Genomic DNA, 13869 nt, shown 5'->3' on the forward strand with positions numbered 1-13869 from the left:
AGCATTTATCCTTTGAGTTACAAACAATCCAGTTATACTCTTTAAGTTATTTTAAAATGTACAATTAAGTTATTATTGACTATAGTCACCCTACTGTGCTATCAAATAGTAGGTCTTGTTCATTCTTTTTATTTGTATTTTTTGTACTCATTAACCATCCCCATCTCCCCAACAGCCCTCCACTACCCTTCCTAGCTTCTGGTAACCATCCTTCTACTCTCTCTGTCCATGAGTTCAATTGTTTTGATTTTTAGATCTCTCAAATAAGTGAGAATATGTGACTATTATCTTTCTATGCCTTGCTTATTTCACTTAACTTAATGATCTCCAGTTCCATCCATGATGTTGCAAATGATGGGATCTCATTCTTTTTCATAGCTCAATAGTACTCTGTTGTATATATGTACCTTATTTTCTTTATCCATTCATCTGTTGATAGACACTTAGGTTGCTTCCAAATCTTACCTATTACGAACAGTGCTACAACAAACACAGGAGTGCAAACATTTCTTCAGTATACTGATTTCTTTTCTTTTGGGTATATACCCAGCAGTGGTATTGCTGAATCAGATGGTAGCTAAAGTTTTAGTTTTTTGAGTAATTAAATTGGAGACCAGTTTAGTTACTCAAAACTGTTCTCCAAACTGTTCTCCCTAGTGGTTGTACTAATTTACACTCCCACGAAGAGTGTACAAGGGTTCCCTTTTCTCCACATCCTTGCCAGCATTTATTGTCTGTCTTTTGGATAAAAGCCATTTTAACTGGGGTGAGATGATATCTCATTGTAGTTTTGATTTGCATTTCTCTGATGATCAATGATATTGAGTACCTTTTCATATGCCCGTTTGCCATTTGTATGTCTTGATTATTAATTTTTAATTAACATAGCAGTGTGACTTCAGATGTGCCTCAGCTCCCTCACCTGTAAAATGAGGATTATAATATAATAGTTCCTGTCTCCTTGGGTTATGAGGAATGATGAGTTAATATATGGAAAGCACCTAGGATAGTTCTTTGCATATGGTAAGCGTTCAGTGAATGTTTGCCCTTGTTATTATGAATATAGTTTTGAAAATCAAATTGCACCCTACTTTTATTGGAGGGTAAAGGGTAGTACTCTACTGCTCCAAACCCTTGTGCCACCCAGAGATAAATGTTTTTGACTATTTTTATGGCTTTTTTTTTTCTGGTTTTTACCTCTGTGTTTCTAAACAATAGGTTTTCTGATTGTATGCAGTTGAGATACTGTTGACCGCCTATGATGGATTATATGGACTTAGCTTTCTTACACCACACCATCCCACCCCATTGTCCTCTCTTTATTCTTTAAATAAATGTGATTGTATCATAATTTTTGGGTAAATTAATATTGAGTGCTCAACTTACTTTAGCTATGTAAAGTACTGTTCACTTCTATAACTTTTTATTTTCCTTGAGCTAAGAATCATCTCCCTTTTTTATTTTTTTTACTTTCCTGTGTACCTTTCTCTTCTTTTTCCAAAATTCTCCTACAGAATTGTAAAACCCATTTGTATACTGTTTGTCATATGGCCATTCTCAATAGGTAGTCATTTAGTTCCACATTTCTCTCACTCTTTTAAAACATTTCTTGGCCAGGCATGGTGGCTCACACCTATAATCCCAGCACTTTGGGAAGCTGAGGCAGGCAGATCCCTTGAGCCCAAGAGTTTGTGACAAGCCTGGGCAACATATTGAGACTCTGTCTCTACAAAAAATAGAAAAATTAGCTGGGCGTGGTAGCATGTGCCTCTAGTCCAGGCTACTCGGGGGGCTAAGGCAGAAGGATCACTTGAGCCTGGGAGGTTGAGGCTTCAGTGAGCCAAGTTCACACCACTGCACTTCAGCCTGGGTGGCAGAGTGAGACCCTGTGTAAGAAAATAAGATCAAATAAAAATTTCGTGGGACACCCTTGCTGGGCCCCATCTGCCTACTTCTCATACTAAACTGGATGCACCTTAGGCCTGCTGCATCTTTCTTGTGTTGAGTACCTTGTTTCCTTGATCCCATGCCTTCCTCTTATTCTTAATTTATTCCTTTGTTTTGGTGGAGTACATCCTCAAATAGCTTTCTGAGAATGGGTAAATGGGAAGTAGAATTTGTAGGCCTACGTATAGATCAGAGTTCTGTTTCTGAGGATTTAACACACTCTAATCATGTTACTTGAAACAAGTTTACTATTTGTTAACCAGTGTCCATAAAATACTGTAGGACTGTACCTCCATCATTTCTTTCAAGAGAAATAAATAATCAGATGTTCTGCCCAAAGTTATGCTCAATGAGCTCAAATTTTCTCATCCATCAAAACTGATCATAGGCTTTAAGTACCTCCTGGCACACTGCAGAGTATTCCTTGGAGTCTGTATATCCCAGTATGAGGAAAACCAACCCAGATTAACAACTGCATATTAGCCCAAGTTGGGGCAGGTGCTAGTATAAAAAGAGAAGGTGCCTTGGGAATGTGAGCCATTTGTTTCTGAAATTTATTTGCCAGCAAGTCCTGCTTCAGCCCTGTAAACCCCAACTTTATGTTTTAGTGAGTCACAATAGCCCAGCATACAGTGGGTCCAGTGGTAATTGATGTTAGATGGTCAGGCATTCAGACCCTACTGGGACCCAGTAACAAACCACTTGTTTCTCAAAAAGAGAATAGTCATTTGCCAAAGAAAGCATGGGTTTGCTTTATACCATCAAGGCTCTCTCTCGGCTCCATATATCCCCTGATCTATCACAGACTCTTGTTTATTATTGAAGCCACTGAGCCATAGAAATGAGACAGCTTCCTGCCCTGTAGCCTTCAGCAGGTTTTCCTGCTCTGAAAGCTGGCAGATTCTGGGTTACTCAGTATACAGATCAGAAAAGCAATCCCAAGTGTCAGTATATGTTTCCTCCAAAATATGAAGACGCTATACTTTCAGGATCTGTAGGAACAATCATAAGAGACTTCATGGACTCACTGGGCCTATTGTGACACTAACTTGGGCCAGAACTTCATTTTCCCCTGACCCCCATGAGCTCTCATTCTGAGCACAGGTGTACTTAGACTCCCCAGGGATTAGCATTAGCATAGAGCCAGTGATCAATAATATTCTGAATGTCTGCCCTTTCTGCTCTCTACTACTCTGCTACATGTCAGCATGTTCTGCTGGGAAAGGCTAGGAGATTTTCAGTAGGTCCAAATTGAGGTGCTACCACAAGGGCTTTAAGTATAAACCAGCCCCCTCACCCTTCCTCTAAGGAGCTTTGGGCCTGGGATTGGCTGAGGAGTCCTGCCTTACATCACTTTGCCTCATAGACTTCATTTCATCAAACCTCAAGTGTTTTTATACTTTCAGGTATGTAAATCAAGAAGAACCTTAGAAGATTATCCGTTTATTTTAATCCTAGATGTCCTATGATCTCAGCCACTGTCAAAGATCCCTGTGGCTCAAGTCATTTTTATTATGTTCACAAATACTTTTATTTTTTATTTATTATTATTTTTTTTTTAGAGAAAGGGTCTTGCTTTGTCACCCAGGCTGGAGTGCAGTGGCACAATCATAGCTCACTGTAACCTCTAAACTCCAGGGCTCAAGCTGTCCTCACCTCTCAATCTCCTGACTAGCTAGGACTAAAGGCATATACCAGTACACCCAGCTAATTAAAAAATATACATTCTGTAGACAGAGGATCTTGCTATGTTGCCCTGGCTAGTCTCAAAGTCCTGGGTTCAAGAAATCCCCCTGCCTTGGCCTCCTCAGGCTCTGGGATTACAGGTATGAGCCACCACACCCGGCCTATGTTCACAAATTCTGTGGGTCAGAAATTTAGAAAGGACACAGAGAAGAATATAGTCTCTCTCTAATCCATTTGGATTAATCAAAGGTCCCATTTGGAAAATTCAAAGGCTGGAGGATGGAGGCTTCTCTGCAGGCCCATTTACTTACATATCAGGCAATTGATCCTGGATGTTGGCTGAGGACCTCAGTTCCTGTCCACATAGGCCTTTCATGTGATCTCTCTTTTGGGCCAGTTTGGGCTTCCTTGTAGAATACTGTCCGGAGGCCAAGGACGAGCATTATCGAGAGAGATGCAAGCAGGTGCTTTATCACCTTTTCTGATCTAACCTTGAAGTCACACTGAATCATTGCTGTAATCACAGGCTCATGTATGTGCTAAGGAAGAGAAGCAAGAACCCCACCTCTCAATCGAGGAATGCCAACATCACATTATAAGAGTGTGTGAAATGGGTTGTATATTAATGCAGCTCTCTTTAGAAAACATACTCTGCTACGAATGGGAAGCACCAATTTTTTTTTATCATCACCATACTGATTCTAGAGGACTTACAATGGACAGGGCTTATTGATCCCCTTCATGCAGAAATGATGGTTGTAATATTTCATTGAATATATATCCATAAATCTGCACACTGAATTTGTGTACCTTACAGTACACAATATAGCTACAAGTAATGCCATCAGTGAAGCCATCTGAATGTGTGCATGAACGTTGAAGAAAGTTTTATTTCATTTCAATATCATAAGAGTATTGACCATCTCCATTAGAGAAATGCAAATCAAAACCACAATGAGATACCATCTCACACCAGTTAGAATGGCGATCGTTAAACAGTCAGGAAACAACAGATGCTGGAGAAGATGTGGAGAAATAGGAATGCTTTTACACTGTTGGTGAGAGTGTACATTAGTTCAACCATTGCAGAAGACAGTGTGGTGATTCCTCAAGGATCTAGAACCAGAAATACCATTTGACCCAGCCATCCCATTACTGGGTGTATAGCCAAAGGATTATAAATCACTCTATAAAGACACATGCACATGAATGTTTATTGCAGCACTGTTCACAATAGCAAAAACTGAACCAACCCAAATGCCCATCAATGATAGACTGGATAAAGAAAATGCGGCACATATACACCATGGAATACTAATGCAGTCATAAAAAAAGATGAGTTCATGTCCTTTGCAAGGTCATGAATGAAGCTAGAAACCATCATTCTCAGCAAACTAATACAGGAACAGAAAACCAAACACTACATGTTCTCACTCATAAGTGGAAGTTAAACAATGAGAACAAAGGGACATAGGGAGGGAAACATCACACACTGGGGCCTGTTGGGGAGTGGAAAACCAGGGGAGAAATAGCATTAGGAGAAATACTTAATGTAGATGAGGGGTTGATGGGTGCAGCAAACCACCATGGCATATGTATGCCTACGTAACAAACCTGCGTGTTCCGCATATGTATCCCATGACTTAAAGTATAATAAAAAATAGGGCCGGGCGCGGTGGCTCAAGCCTGTAATCCCAGCACTTTGGGAGGCCGAGACGGGCGGATCACGAGGTCAGGAGATCGAGACCATCCTGGCGAACACGGTGAAACCCCGTCTCTACTAAAAATACAAAAAACTAGCCAGGCGAGGTGGCGGGCGCCTGTAGTCCCAGCTACTCAGGAGGCTGAGGCAGGAGAATGGCGTAAACCCGGGAGGCGGAGCTTGCGGTGAGCTGAGATCCGGCCACTGCACTCCAGCCCGGGCGACAGAGCGAGACACCGCCTCAAAAAAAAAAAAAAAAAAAGTATAATAAAAAATAATAATAAAATTTAAAAAGTATTGACCATCTACTCAAGGATTTTAAATTCTGATCAAGAGTCATTAAACAAATGTTTATAGGCCCTGTCATGCTTGTTTTAATTATTAGTAACTATTGAACTTCTTCCAGATTAAAATTTCTTGTTTTGGTGTGATTGCTTCTATTTAGATTCAACTTCTATTTTTGGCAAAGATCGTGTGGTCTTTTTTAATTTAATTTTATTTTATTTTATTTTATTTTATTTTATTTTATTTTTTGAGACAGAGTCCCACTCTGTCACCCAGACTGGAGTGCAGTGATGTAACCTCAGCTCACTACAACCTCTGCCTCCCGGGTTCAAGCTATTCTCCTGCCTTAGCCTCCTGAGTAGCTGGGATTACAGGCTCCCGACACCATGCCTGGCTAATTTTTGTAGTTTTAGTAGAGAAGGAGTTTCACCGTCTTGGCCAGCCTGGTCTTGAACTCCTGACCTTGTGATCCACGTGCCTCGGCCTCCCAAAGTGCTGGGATTACAGGTGTGAGCCACCACGCCCAGCATGTTTTTATTTTCTAACTCTCAAACTAAATGAACTGTTTTGAAGATGGAATGCCATGCTGAACTTTTCAGTCTTAATAATATAACCAACCTTAGCAGTCTGCCTGAATGCAGAAGTTAAGTGAATATTATTCAGTTCCAAAAATCCAGATGTCATATCAACATGTATAATAAATTCTGACTAAAAAACTATGCATTGGAGGGTAGGTGTAGTCTCTGGAAGGTAGTGAGCAACTTTTCAAAGAAACATTTAGGGAGAGAGGAGTAATTCTTCAGTGAATAGTAGGTCAGATAATTTGGGCATTTTCCAACACCATCTCCTATGCCCCTTGTCCTCCAAGCACATTAGATGACTCAGTCTTTCTGGAACTTCTGTACACAGTGTCTGTACATTCCATTTCTTCTGGGGATGTCACCTTCCCAACCCATTCTCTAACAAGCAAATTCCTGTTCAGCCTTAAAGACACAAATCAAAAGTCATCTCTTCTGTGAAGCCTTCTCTTATACTCTGGAGGCCAAAATATTCTTGTCTTCTTTTGTAGTCACAAAGCACTTTGTAAATATGCTACTATTACTACACTGCTTGCTTCGGCGGAGGTGGAGATGGAGAGAGAGGGAGAAGGGAGTGAGTAATATCTAATCTTTGTTTCCTATGCAATACTCAGCAATCAAGAATAGTTTATCTATTGCATAAATTATCAATTCTAAAAATCTGTCATTCCAAGGGCAGGAGAGCTGTTAAAAATGCAGATTCCTATTCTTAATGAATCACACTTTCAGGAAGATGGATCTTTTTGACAAACAGTTCAACTGATCTGTGGAACAGACTTTGACCATCTCTGCTCTAGGCTGGGCACCACTCTTTCTGCCCAGCCCACTCTTGCCTAAGAGCTCATTTTAGCTTCTCCTGTTCTTAGTTAACCTTGCTTTTCACATTTTCTAAGCCACTTATTTAACTCTGAATTCTTCCATAAGATTACTTTCATTTAGCTTTCAGATATGGATATACATTCTGGACTGCCTGCCCTAGAATTTAGTCTTTTAGCTGACGTATAATTTCATATATGTTTGTTCAGTTAACCTACATTGATAAGAACTCTGTATGTGTGTGTGTGCCCATGCACATATGCACTCATAACATTTGAAACATGGAGTTTGTTTGTTTGTTTGTTTTTGAGATAAGATCTCACTCTCTTTCCCAGGCTGGAGTACAGCGATCACGGCTCACTGCAGCCTTGACTTCCTGGTCTCAAGCAGTCCTCTCACTTCAGCTTTCTGAGTAGCTGTGACTACAGGTGTGCACTACCATGCCTGGCTAATTATTTAATATTTTGTAGAGATGGGATCTCACTTCATTGCCCAGTGTGGTCTTGAACTCCTGAGCTCAAGTGATCCTCCTGCCTCATCCTCCCAACATGTTGGGATTACAGGCTTGAGCCACTGCACCTGACTGTTATGGAGTTTATAAATGGCTCAGTTATACTTTTTATTTCACAGTGTTTTTCTGATTATATGCTCATATTGTCAAAAGTATCACTAAAACTACAATGATAGCTGACAGATATTTCTTTTTTTTTTTTTTTTTTTGACGGATATTTCTTACAGGAGTTCAGAAAATGAGGGATTATGGTATAAAATATAATTAAACCTGTTTTCCAGTAGATAATGTTTTAAGAATTCATTTTCTAACCAAATTTATTTGGAAGTTATTTAATCAGCTACATGCATTCTAGTATTATGTCTTTCACTACTACCCTCCCTAACCAAATGAAGTCAAGAGAAAAACTGGAGAAACAAATTTCCTCATTTCTGTTTCTTAGATAATTCCTAACATAGAACCTAGTCCCTGATATTTAACTAAGTAGACCACAGGATTTATGCAATAATCTTTAAATGATTCAGTAACAGAAGAAAGTTAATTCTGCCTACTCTGCCCAAATGACTGAAATGCAGTCCTCTCAAGACACTTAACACAAAGAATCTACTCAAGAACGATTCTATTAAAATATAAATCCCATTGTGGTCAGCAGAATAAAAATGCTATTATAGATCTTGATAAACCCTAACATAAGATAATAGAAAACTAAGTAATAATAATCCATGTCATATGATAATAGTGTCGTTTCTTAATAAACTCATTGGAAGACTGTATGTTATTCTTGTCAGGATAGCCCACTCAGTTCCATGAACTTTGTTCATGAATGCAAAAGTCAAAAAATCTTTTTCTAAAATTTTATTTAAAGAAGTTATTTCATCCAAGTTCAGGCAGCAAACAACATGGGCTCTAGTGAAGGTTATTTGTGCAATAATGGTATTAGAAGCCTGGAAATGCTGCCTTTGCAAATGAAAAACAAAATAGGTCAGAACTATATGAAGAAATTTCTCTAAGGAAATGCTATTGTCCTCCATGACCAAAGGCATTATGTCTGTAAATTCACCTAAGTGAAATTACATCTATGGCACCAGAAACCATCCCTGAAGCCAATTGAAACAGGAGGGAACAAGCAAAGACTTAACAGTGCATTTCTCTGAGGATGTACCAGGAAAACAAAGGACTGCAACAGACTTGCCTCGACTCATCAGCTCTCGGGAGGACTACATCATTTCCATTCCAATAAAAATACTACACTGGTGCTCCAAGAGAGGGATGCAGAGGGCAAGGGATCTCCTTGTCCTAAATCAGGAGCTCCAAAGAGAGAAGACACGGAATCCCTAAAGACAGAGATATGGAAAGCAGCAGTTAGGACCACTCTGCAGTCTGAATCCCAGCTTTTCCATTTGCCATTGGGACCTTGAGAAAGTTTTCTTCTTCTTTTAGACAGTCTCGCTCTGTCACCTAAGTTGGAGTGCAAGTGGCGTAATCTCAGCTCACTGCAGCCTCTGCCCTCCGGGTTTAAGCGATTCTCGTGCCTCAGCCTCCTAATCCTCAGTAGCTGGGATTATAGGTGTGTGCCACCACGCCCTGCTAATTTTTGTATTTTCAGTAGAGATGGGGTTTCACCCTGCTCTCCAGGCTGGTCTCAAACTCCTGACCTCAAGTGATCTGCCTGCCTTAGCCTCCCAAAGTTGGGAATCCCACACCTGGGATTACAGGTGTGAGCCATGGTACCTGGCCAAGAAAGTTTTCTTAAGTCCTTCTGTCCCTCAGTTTCCTCATCCAAAAATGGAAGTAATTATAATATTTGCTCGTTTGAATTAATGCAACACTTGACATATAGTCAATAAATGTTAGCTGTGATGATGATGTTACCATGTAGGTTGTTATTTGTGCCTCCCCAGATGAGAGACATTCATGGTGGAACTATTATGAAGCCTGGAAAACCACCAGGCTTGAACAATCTAGAATTAAAAGGCATTTGTATGATTGAGTTCTCGAGTTCTTTTTCCAGAACCGTGCTTTGGACTTTAATTTCTAATCTATGTAAAAATTCTGACAATCTACGATGATCCACTAAGTGAATTGACAAGGAATCTAGGGAGGATCTGAGTTAGGCTTCACAGTAACTTGAGAATAAAGATTTAAGTAAATGGAGCCATAATGATTTTTAAGAATTTGGTGTTTGCCTTAAAAAGTTTAGTTTTTCAGACCAGGTGTGATGGCTCACACCTGTAATCCCAATACTCTTAGAGACCAGGGTGGGACAATTGAGCCCAGGAATTTGAGACCAGCTTGGACAACAAAAGGAGACAGACACCTTCTCTATAAAAAATTACCTGGGTGTGGTGGAGTAGCTGTAGTCCTAGCTACTCAAGAGGCTAGGCAGAAGGATCGCTTGAGCGCTGAGAGTTCAAGGCTGCAGTTAGCTGTGATCTTGCCACTGCACTCCAGCCTGTGTCACAGAGCAAGACCCCAACTCTTAAAAAAAATTTCTTTCCAGGCAATGTTAGTTTTAAAAAGTTGGTAGAGTGTTAGAAGTATAGATCACTTAATCTATGTAACTTTTTGGAAAAAATGCAGTGTATAAAAAGAATACTCAAATTTTGATCTCAGGTTATTTTCTCCAATGTAAAAAAGTACTTTCCATCCAAAATGCATCCACACAACCTCAGACTTTCCAAAAAAGCGAGAATACTTTTTTTTTAAATCTCACATGAAACTTCAACATACCTAATACAAAACTTTACACACTCAGTGAAAGCTTTTGTTTGACCTTTTCAGAAGCATGTCAATGTAATTTATCTGGTCAAATCTTAGGTTATCACTTGAGAGAAACATTTCTTTTAAACCCATTTCTCCCCAAAAAACTAAATAGCAAAGGATGCAAACTGAGTTAACTTACAAATATTTAAAATCTGTTTTGATTACATGTGGTTAATTGTTCTTTCCTAATGCACTTAGTATATCTCTTGTGTCAAGTATACCCATTGCAAAAAGGGCTCTGATGAATTTTTAGGCTTTCACACTTCACAGCTTCTACCTCCAAATTAGAAATTTCTCCTTCCTAGAAGAGCACAATAAATTGGCACCTACTCACACTTTATATAGTAATTGACTATAATGTAGAAAAAAAATGTATTTTAATAGAAGGAAACAAAATATCCAACACCTTAGAGAAAGTAAGCAATAGGAAAATCATGGTCCTCTTGTGAACATTTTTCTAATGCAAAGTACTGGCCCCTAAGGAAGGACCTACCACACTCCTCCTCGTTGCTGGCTGGAATGTTGGCTTAGTCAGGGTTCCCAGCCATCTCCCCAGTGGGTAGGATCTCTTCTGGGAAAAATACTGTGACAGTGTTTGTAGTCCTGCCTTCTGCTGGGTTCTTTCTTGGTGTACCTCCAAGAATAGAATCATAGAAATGTAGAGCTAGAAATTATTTTGGATATTTTGCATATTTGAAAAAATGAAGTCCAGAAAAGGGAAGTAATTTACCCAAGGCCTAACACCTAATAGACAGTAGGACTGGAGCCCTGTCTAATGGTCTCCATGGCTTCCAAATCCAGCTGCTGCTTTGGAAGAACTCAGAATCCATAATTTCACAGACATTTTTAGCTTTGTATTACTGTTATTAATAGAAGTAGAACTATATGTGCAGAGGATAAACATTCAGTGATTCAATCGTTAAAGTAACATTTGCATAACATGTTGTGAATGTATTCTATATAATAGACAATAACCAAATTTACTAAAATTTATAATGTGTTTATATATTTTAAAACGTTTAAACACTGTGAAAATAATGTCATCATCTTCAATAAAAATGTACCCATGTTATCATTAACTAATTCAACCAACATTCTTGCCATTTCACCGTTAGCAGACATAGTCATGAGTGTGAAAAGATAGAAAAGACAGAAAACAGTTCTTGTTCTCACCTCGCCAGCAAATTGGGAAGACTGACATAAATCAGACAAGTATGATACTGTGTGTTTCCAGCTGTGATACCACGTGGCGTGAGTCCCATGGCAGCACAAATGAGGGGCACTTAACTGTGGTCGAAGAAAAAGAAGATTCCCTCAAGTAGGTAACACCAAACTTGAATCTTAAAAAAAGGACAATTAGGAACAAAGGGCATTAAAAGGAGAGAGAACAGCCGTGCCAAGCAAGTAGGTTGACAGCACGTGGCAGATTTGGAGAGCAAATACATCCATATGGCTACATCCCAGAATTAAACAAGGGTGAGGACAGGCAGGGACCAGATCACGAAGAACTTTGTGCATCATGCTAAAACATTTCAGTTTTACCAGAAAATAATGAGATGTTGAATAATTGTGTGCTGTAAATTAAACAATGTGACTGAAATTATACTATAAAGCTCTATGTTGTGTTTGGTTTGGTTTTTCCCTCCTCCTTAATATCAGATACCTTGGTAAAACACCTAAGAGTAGAATGTGATAAGACCACCAGAATCTGACTGTGGTTGTGGAGTTGACGAAAATCTCAAGGTCTTCATCTATAAAATGGAAATTGTTATAGGGTGGTAAAAAGTACATAAGTCCTGTTAAGCATTTATTACAGTGTCTGCTGTATTGCAAACACTCAATAAATAGAAACTGGCATCATCTTCATCATCATTGTAAAAAGCTGAATTGCAGAAAATGGATTAGAATGCCGAGAGTTGATTTTAACATCTGGACTTAAGAGCAGTTGTCTGATTCTGCTTAGTCTATATTGCTTAGAATAATACAGCCTCTTTAAGAGAACTACTTTGTCAGAGGCATGGCTAAGAAAAGACATCAGTTAGCAAAATACATTGATGTATTTGAAAGGAAATTTTCCACTGATTTTGTTGTCCAAGAGAGTGTAAGAAAAGAAAACTTGGGTTTCAGCAGTTAGGAGCAGTATTCTGAGAAGAGCTGTGTGCTTGAATTTATTGGTTATAGGTAGAAGAGAGAAATGCCAAGGTTCATAGATAGGAATTCGGGATAAAAATAAACTGTTTTGATGGACAGGTCCCCAAAATAGAGAGTATATTATGCTTTTAATTTGCTATTACACAGTAACTAATTGTTTATAAAATACTCTTATACCATAATGACTGAAGTTTATTTTTTGCTGTGTTTTTGTGTTTGGAATACTTTCTGTCCTTGTGCCAAATTGGAAATTTGAAATATAGTTCAGTAATTTCAATTTGGTCATATTTAAAAATTAGGCAGGTCTAAATTAGATTTACTGTCTTTATAATGCCATCTTTCTATAAACAATGACTATATCTCAATATTCCATAAAATAATAGGTTTACTTTCTGTATTCTATTTTGTTAGTGCTCCTATATCCCTCCCTGTAAGAGAGAAAATCAGAAGAATTTGGAAAGTGTCATGAATTGGCAACAGTACTGGAAAGATGAGATTGGTTCCCAGCCATTTACTTGCTATTTTAATCAACATCAAAGGTAAGTCAATATTTGCATGTGCATATTAAAATTGTTTGTAGACTCTGCAACTTATTACACTGATATATCATCAATTATGCCCACTTGACAGCATAGAGATAGCCTCAACTCTTCCTAGCATGTAGTTAGGAAAACCCATATAAAGAATCTACAGGACAGAGAAAAAGACTTGTGTTGTACACCTTACCTTCTGGATACACTACAAAATGATAGTGACTTCAGGTAGGAACATTACTTTGCATTCCCTAAGAATTACAGTTTGATGCACGTGACCTAAATAACGTGCAGATTTGCCAGCACTTTTAGACTGCATCGAATCTTACCTTTCCTTTTCCTTTCTCTTCTGATGAAGTGTTAATAACATGAGTTCACATGTTCACAAAACCTTACTTGACTTAGTACTTAGTTTATACTATGTAAACCATGTAAAGATGGTTCCTTGGACTATGGCACTTTGGTACCCACTCAGATTAATTAGTAATTTATTCATCAAATATTTATTGAGTATTCACAATTCCTTGCTGTCCATCTCCACTTGGATATTCCAGGGTTACTGCAAACCTTCACTTGCTCCCGTAATCTCTGTCTTAGAAAATGGCATGACCATTCACTCATTTACCAAATCCAGAAACCTTTGAGTAATTCTTAGTTCATTTTTCTCCTTTGTACTTTGTAACCTATGTCACCATCATGTTTTTTTGTTTGTTTGTTTCTAGACAGAGTCTCACTCTGTCGCCCAGGCTGGAGTACAGTGGTGAGATCTTGGCTCACTACAGCCTACGCCAGGTCCAAGTGATTCTTGTGCCTCAGACTCCTGAGTAGCTGGGACTACAGGCACACACCACCACACCTAGCTAATTCGTGTATTTTTAGTAGAGATGGGGTTTCACC

At 38.8% G+C, this 13869-nt stretch overlaps 1 protein-coding gene across 1 annotated transcript in view; it reads left to right on the forward strand.

The window, feature by feature from the left end:
- KCNMB4 (potassium channel subfamily M regulatory beta subunit 4) overlaps window positions 1-13869 on the forward strand; it is a 69401-nt gene that overhangs the window by 21524 nt on the left and 34008 nt on the right. Inside the window, exon 2 of the mRNA XM_011929323.1 lies at window positions 12851-12978. Within this exon, the coding sequence (XP_011784713.1) occupies window positions 12851-12978 (128 nt within the window). The remainder of the gene's footprint in view (window positions 1-12850; window positions 12979-13869) is intronic.

The sequence above is a fragment of the Colobus angolensis genome, unplaced genomic scaffold, assembly GCF_000951035.1.
Source record: "Colobus angolensis palliatus isolate OR3802 unplaced genomic scaffold, Cang.pa_1.0 Scaffold80, whole genome shotgun sequence".
Classification (NCBI taxonomy): Eukaryota; Metazoa; Chordata; class Mammalia; order Primates; family Cercopithecidae; genus Colobus; species Colobus angolensis.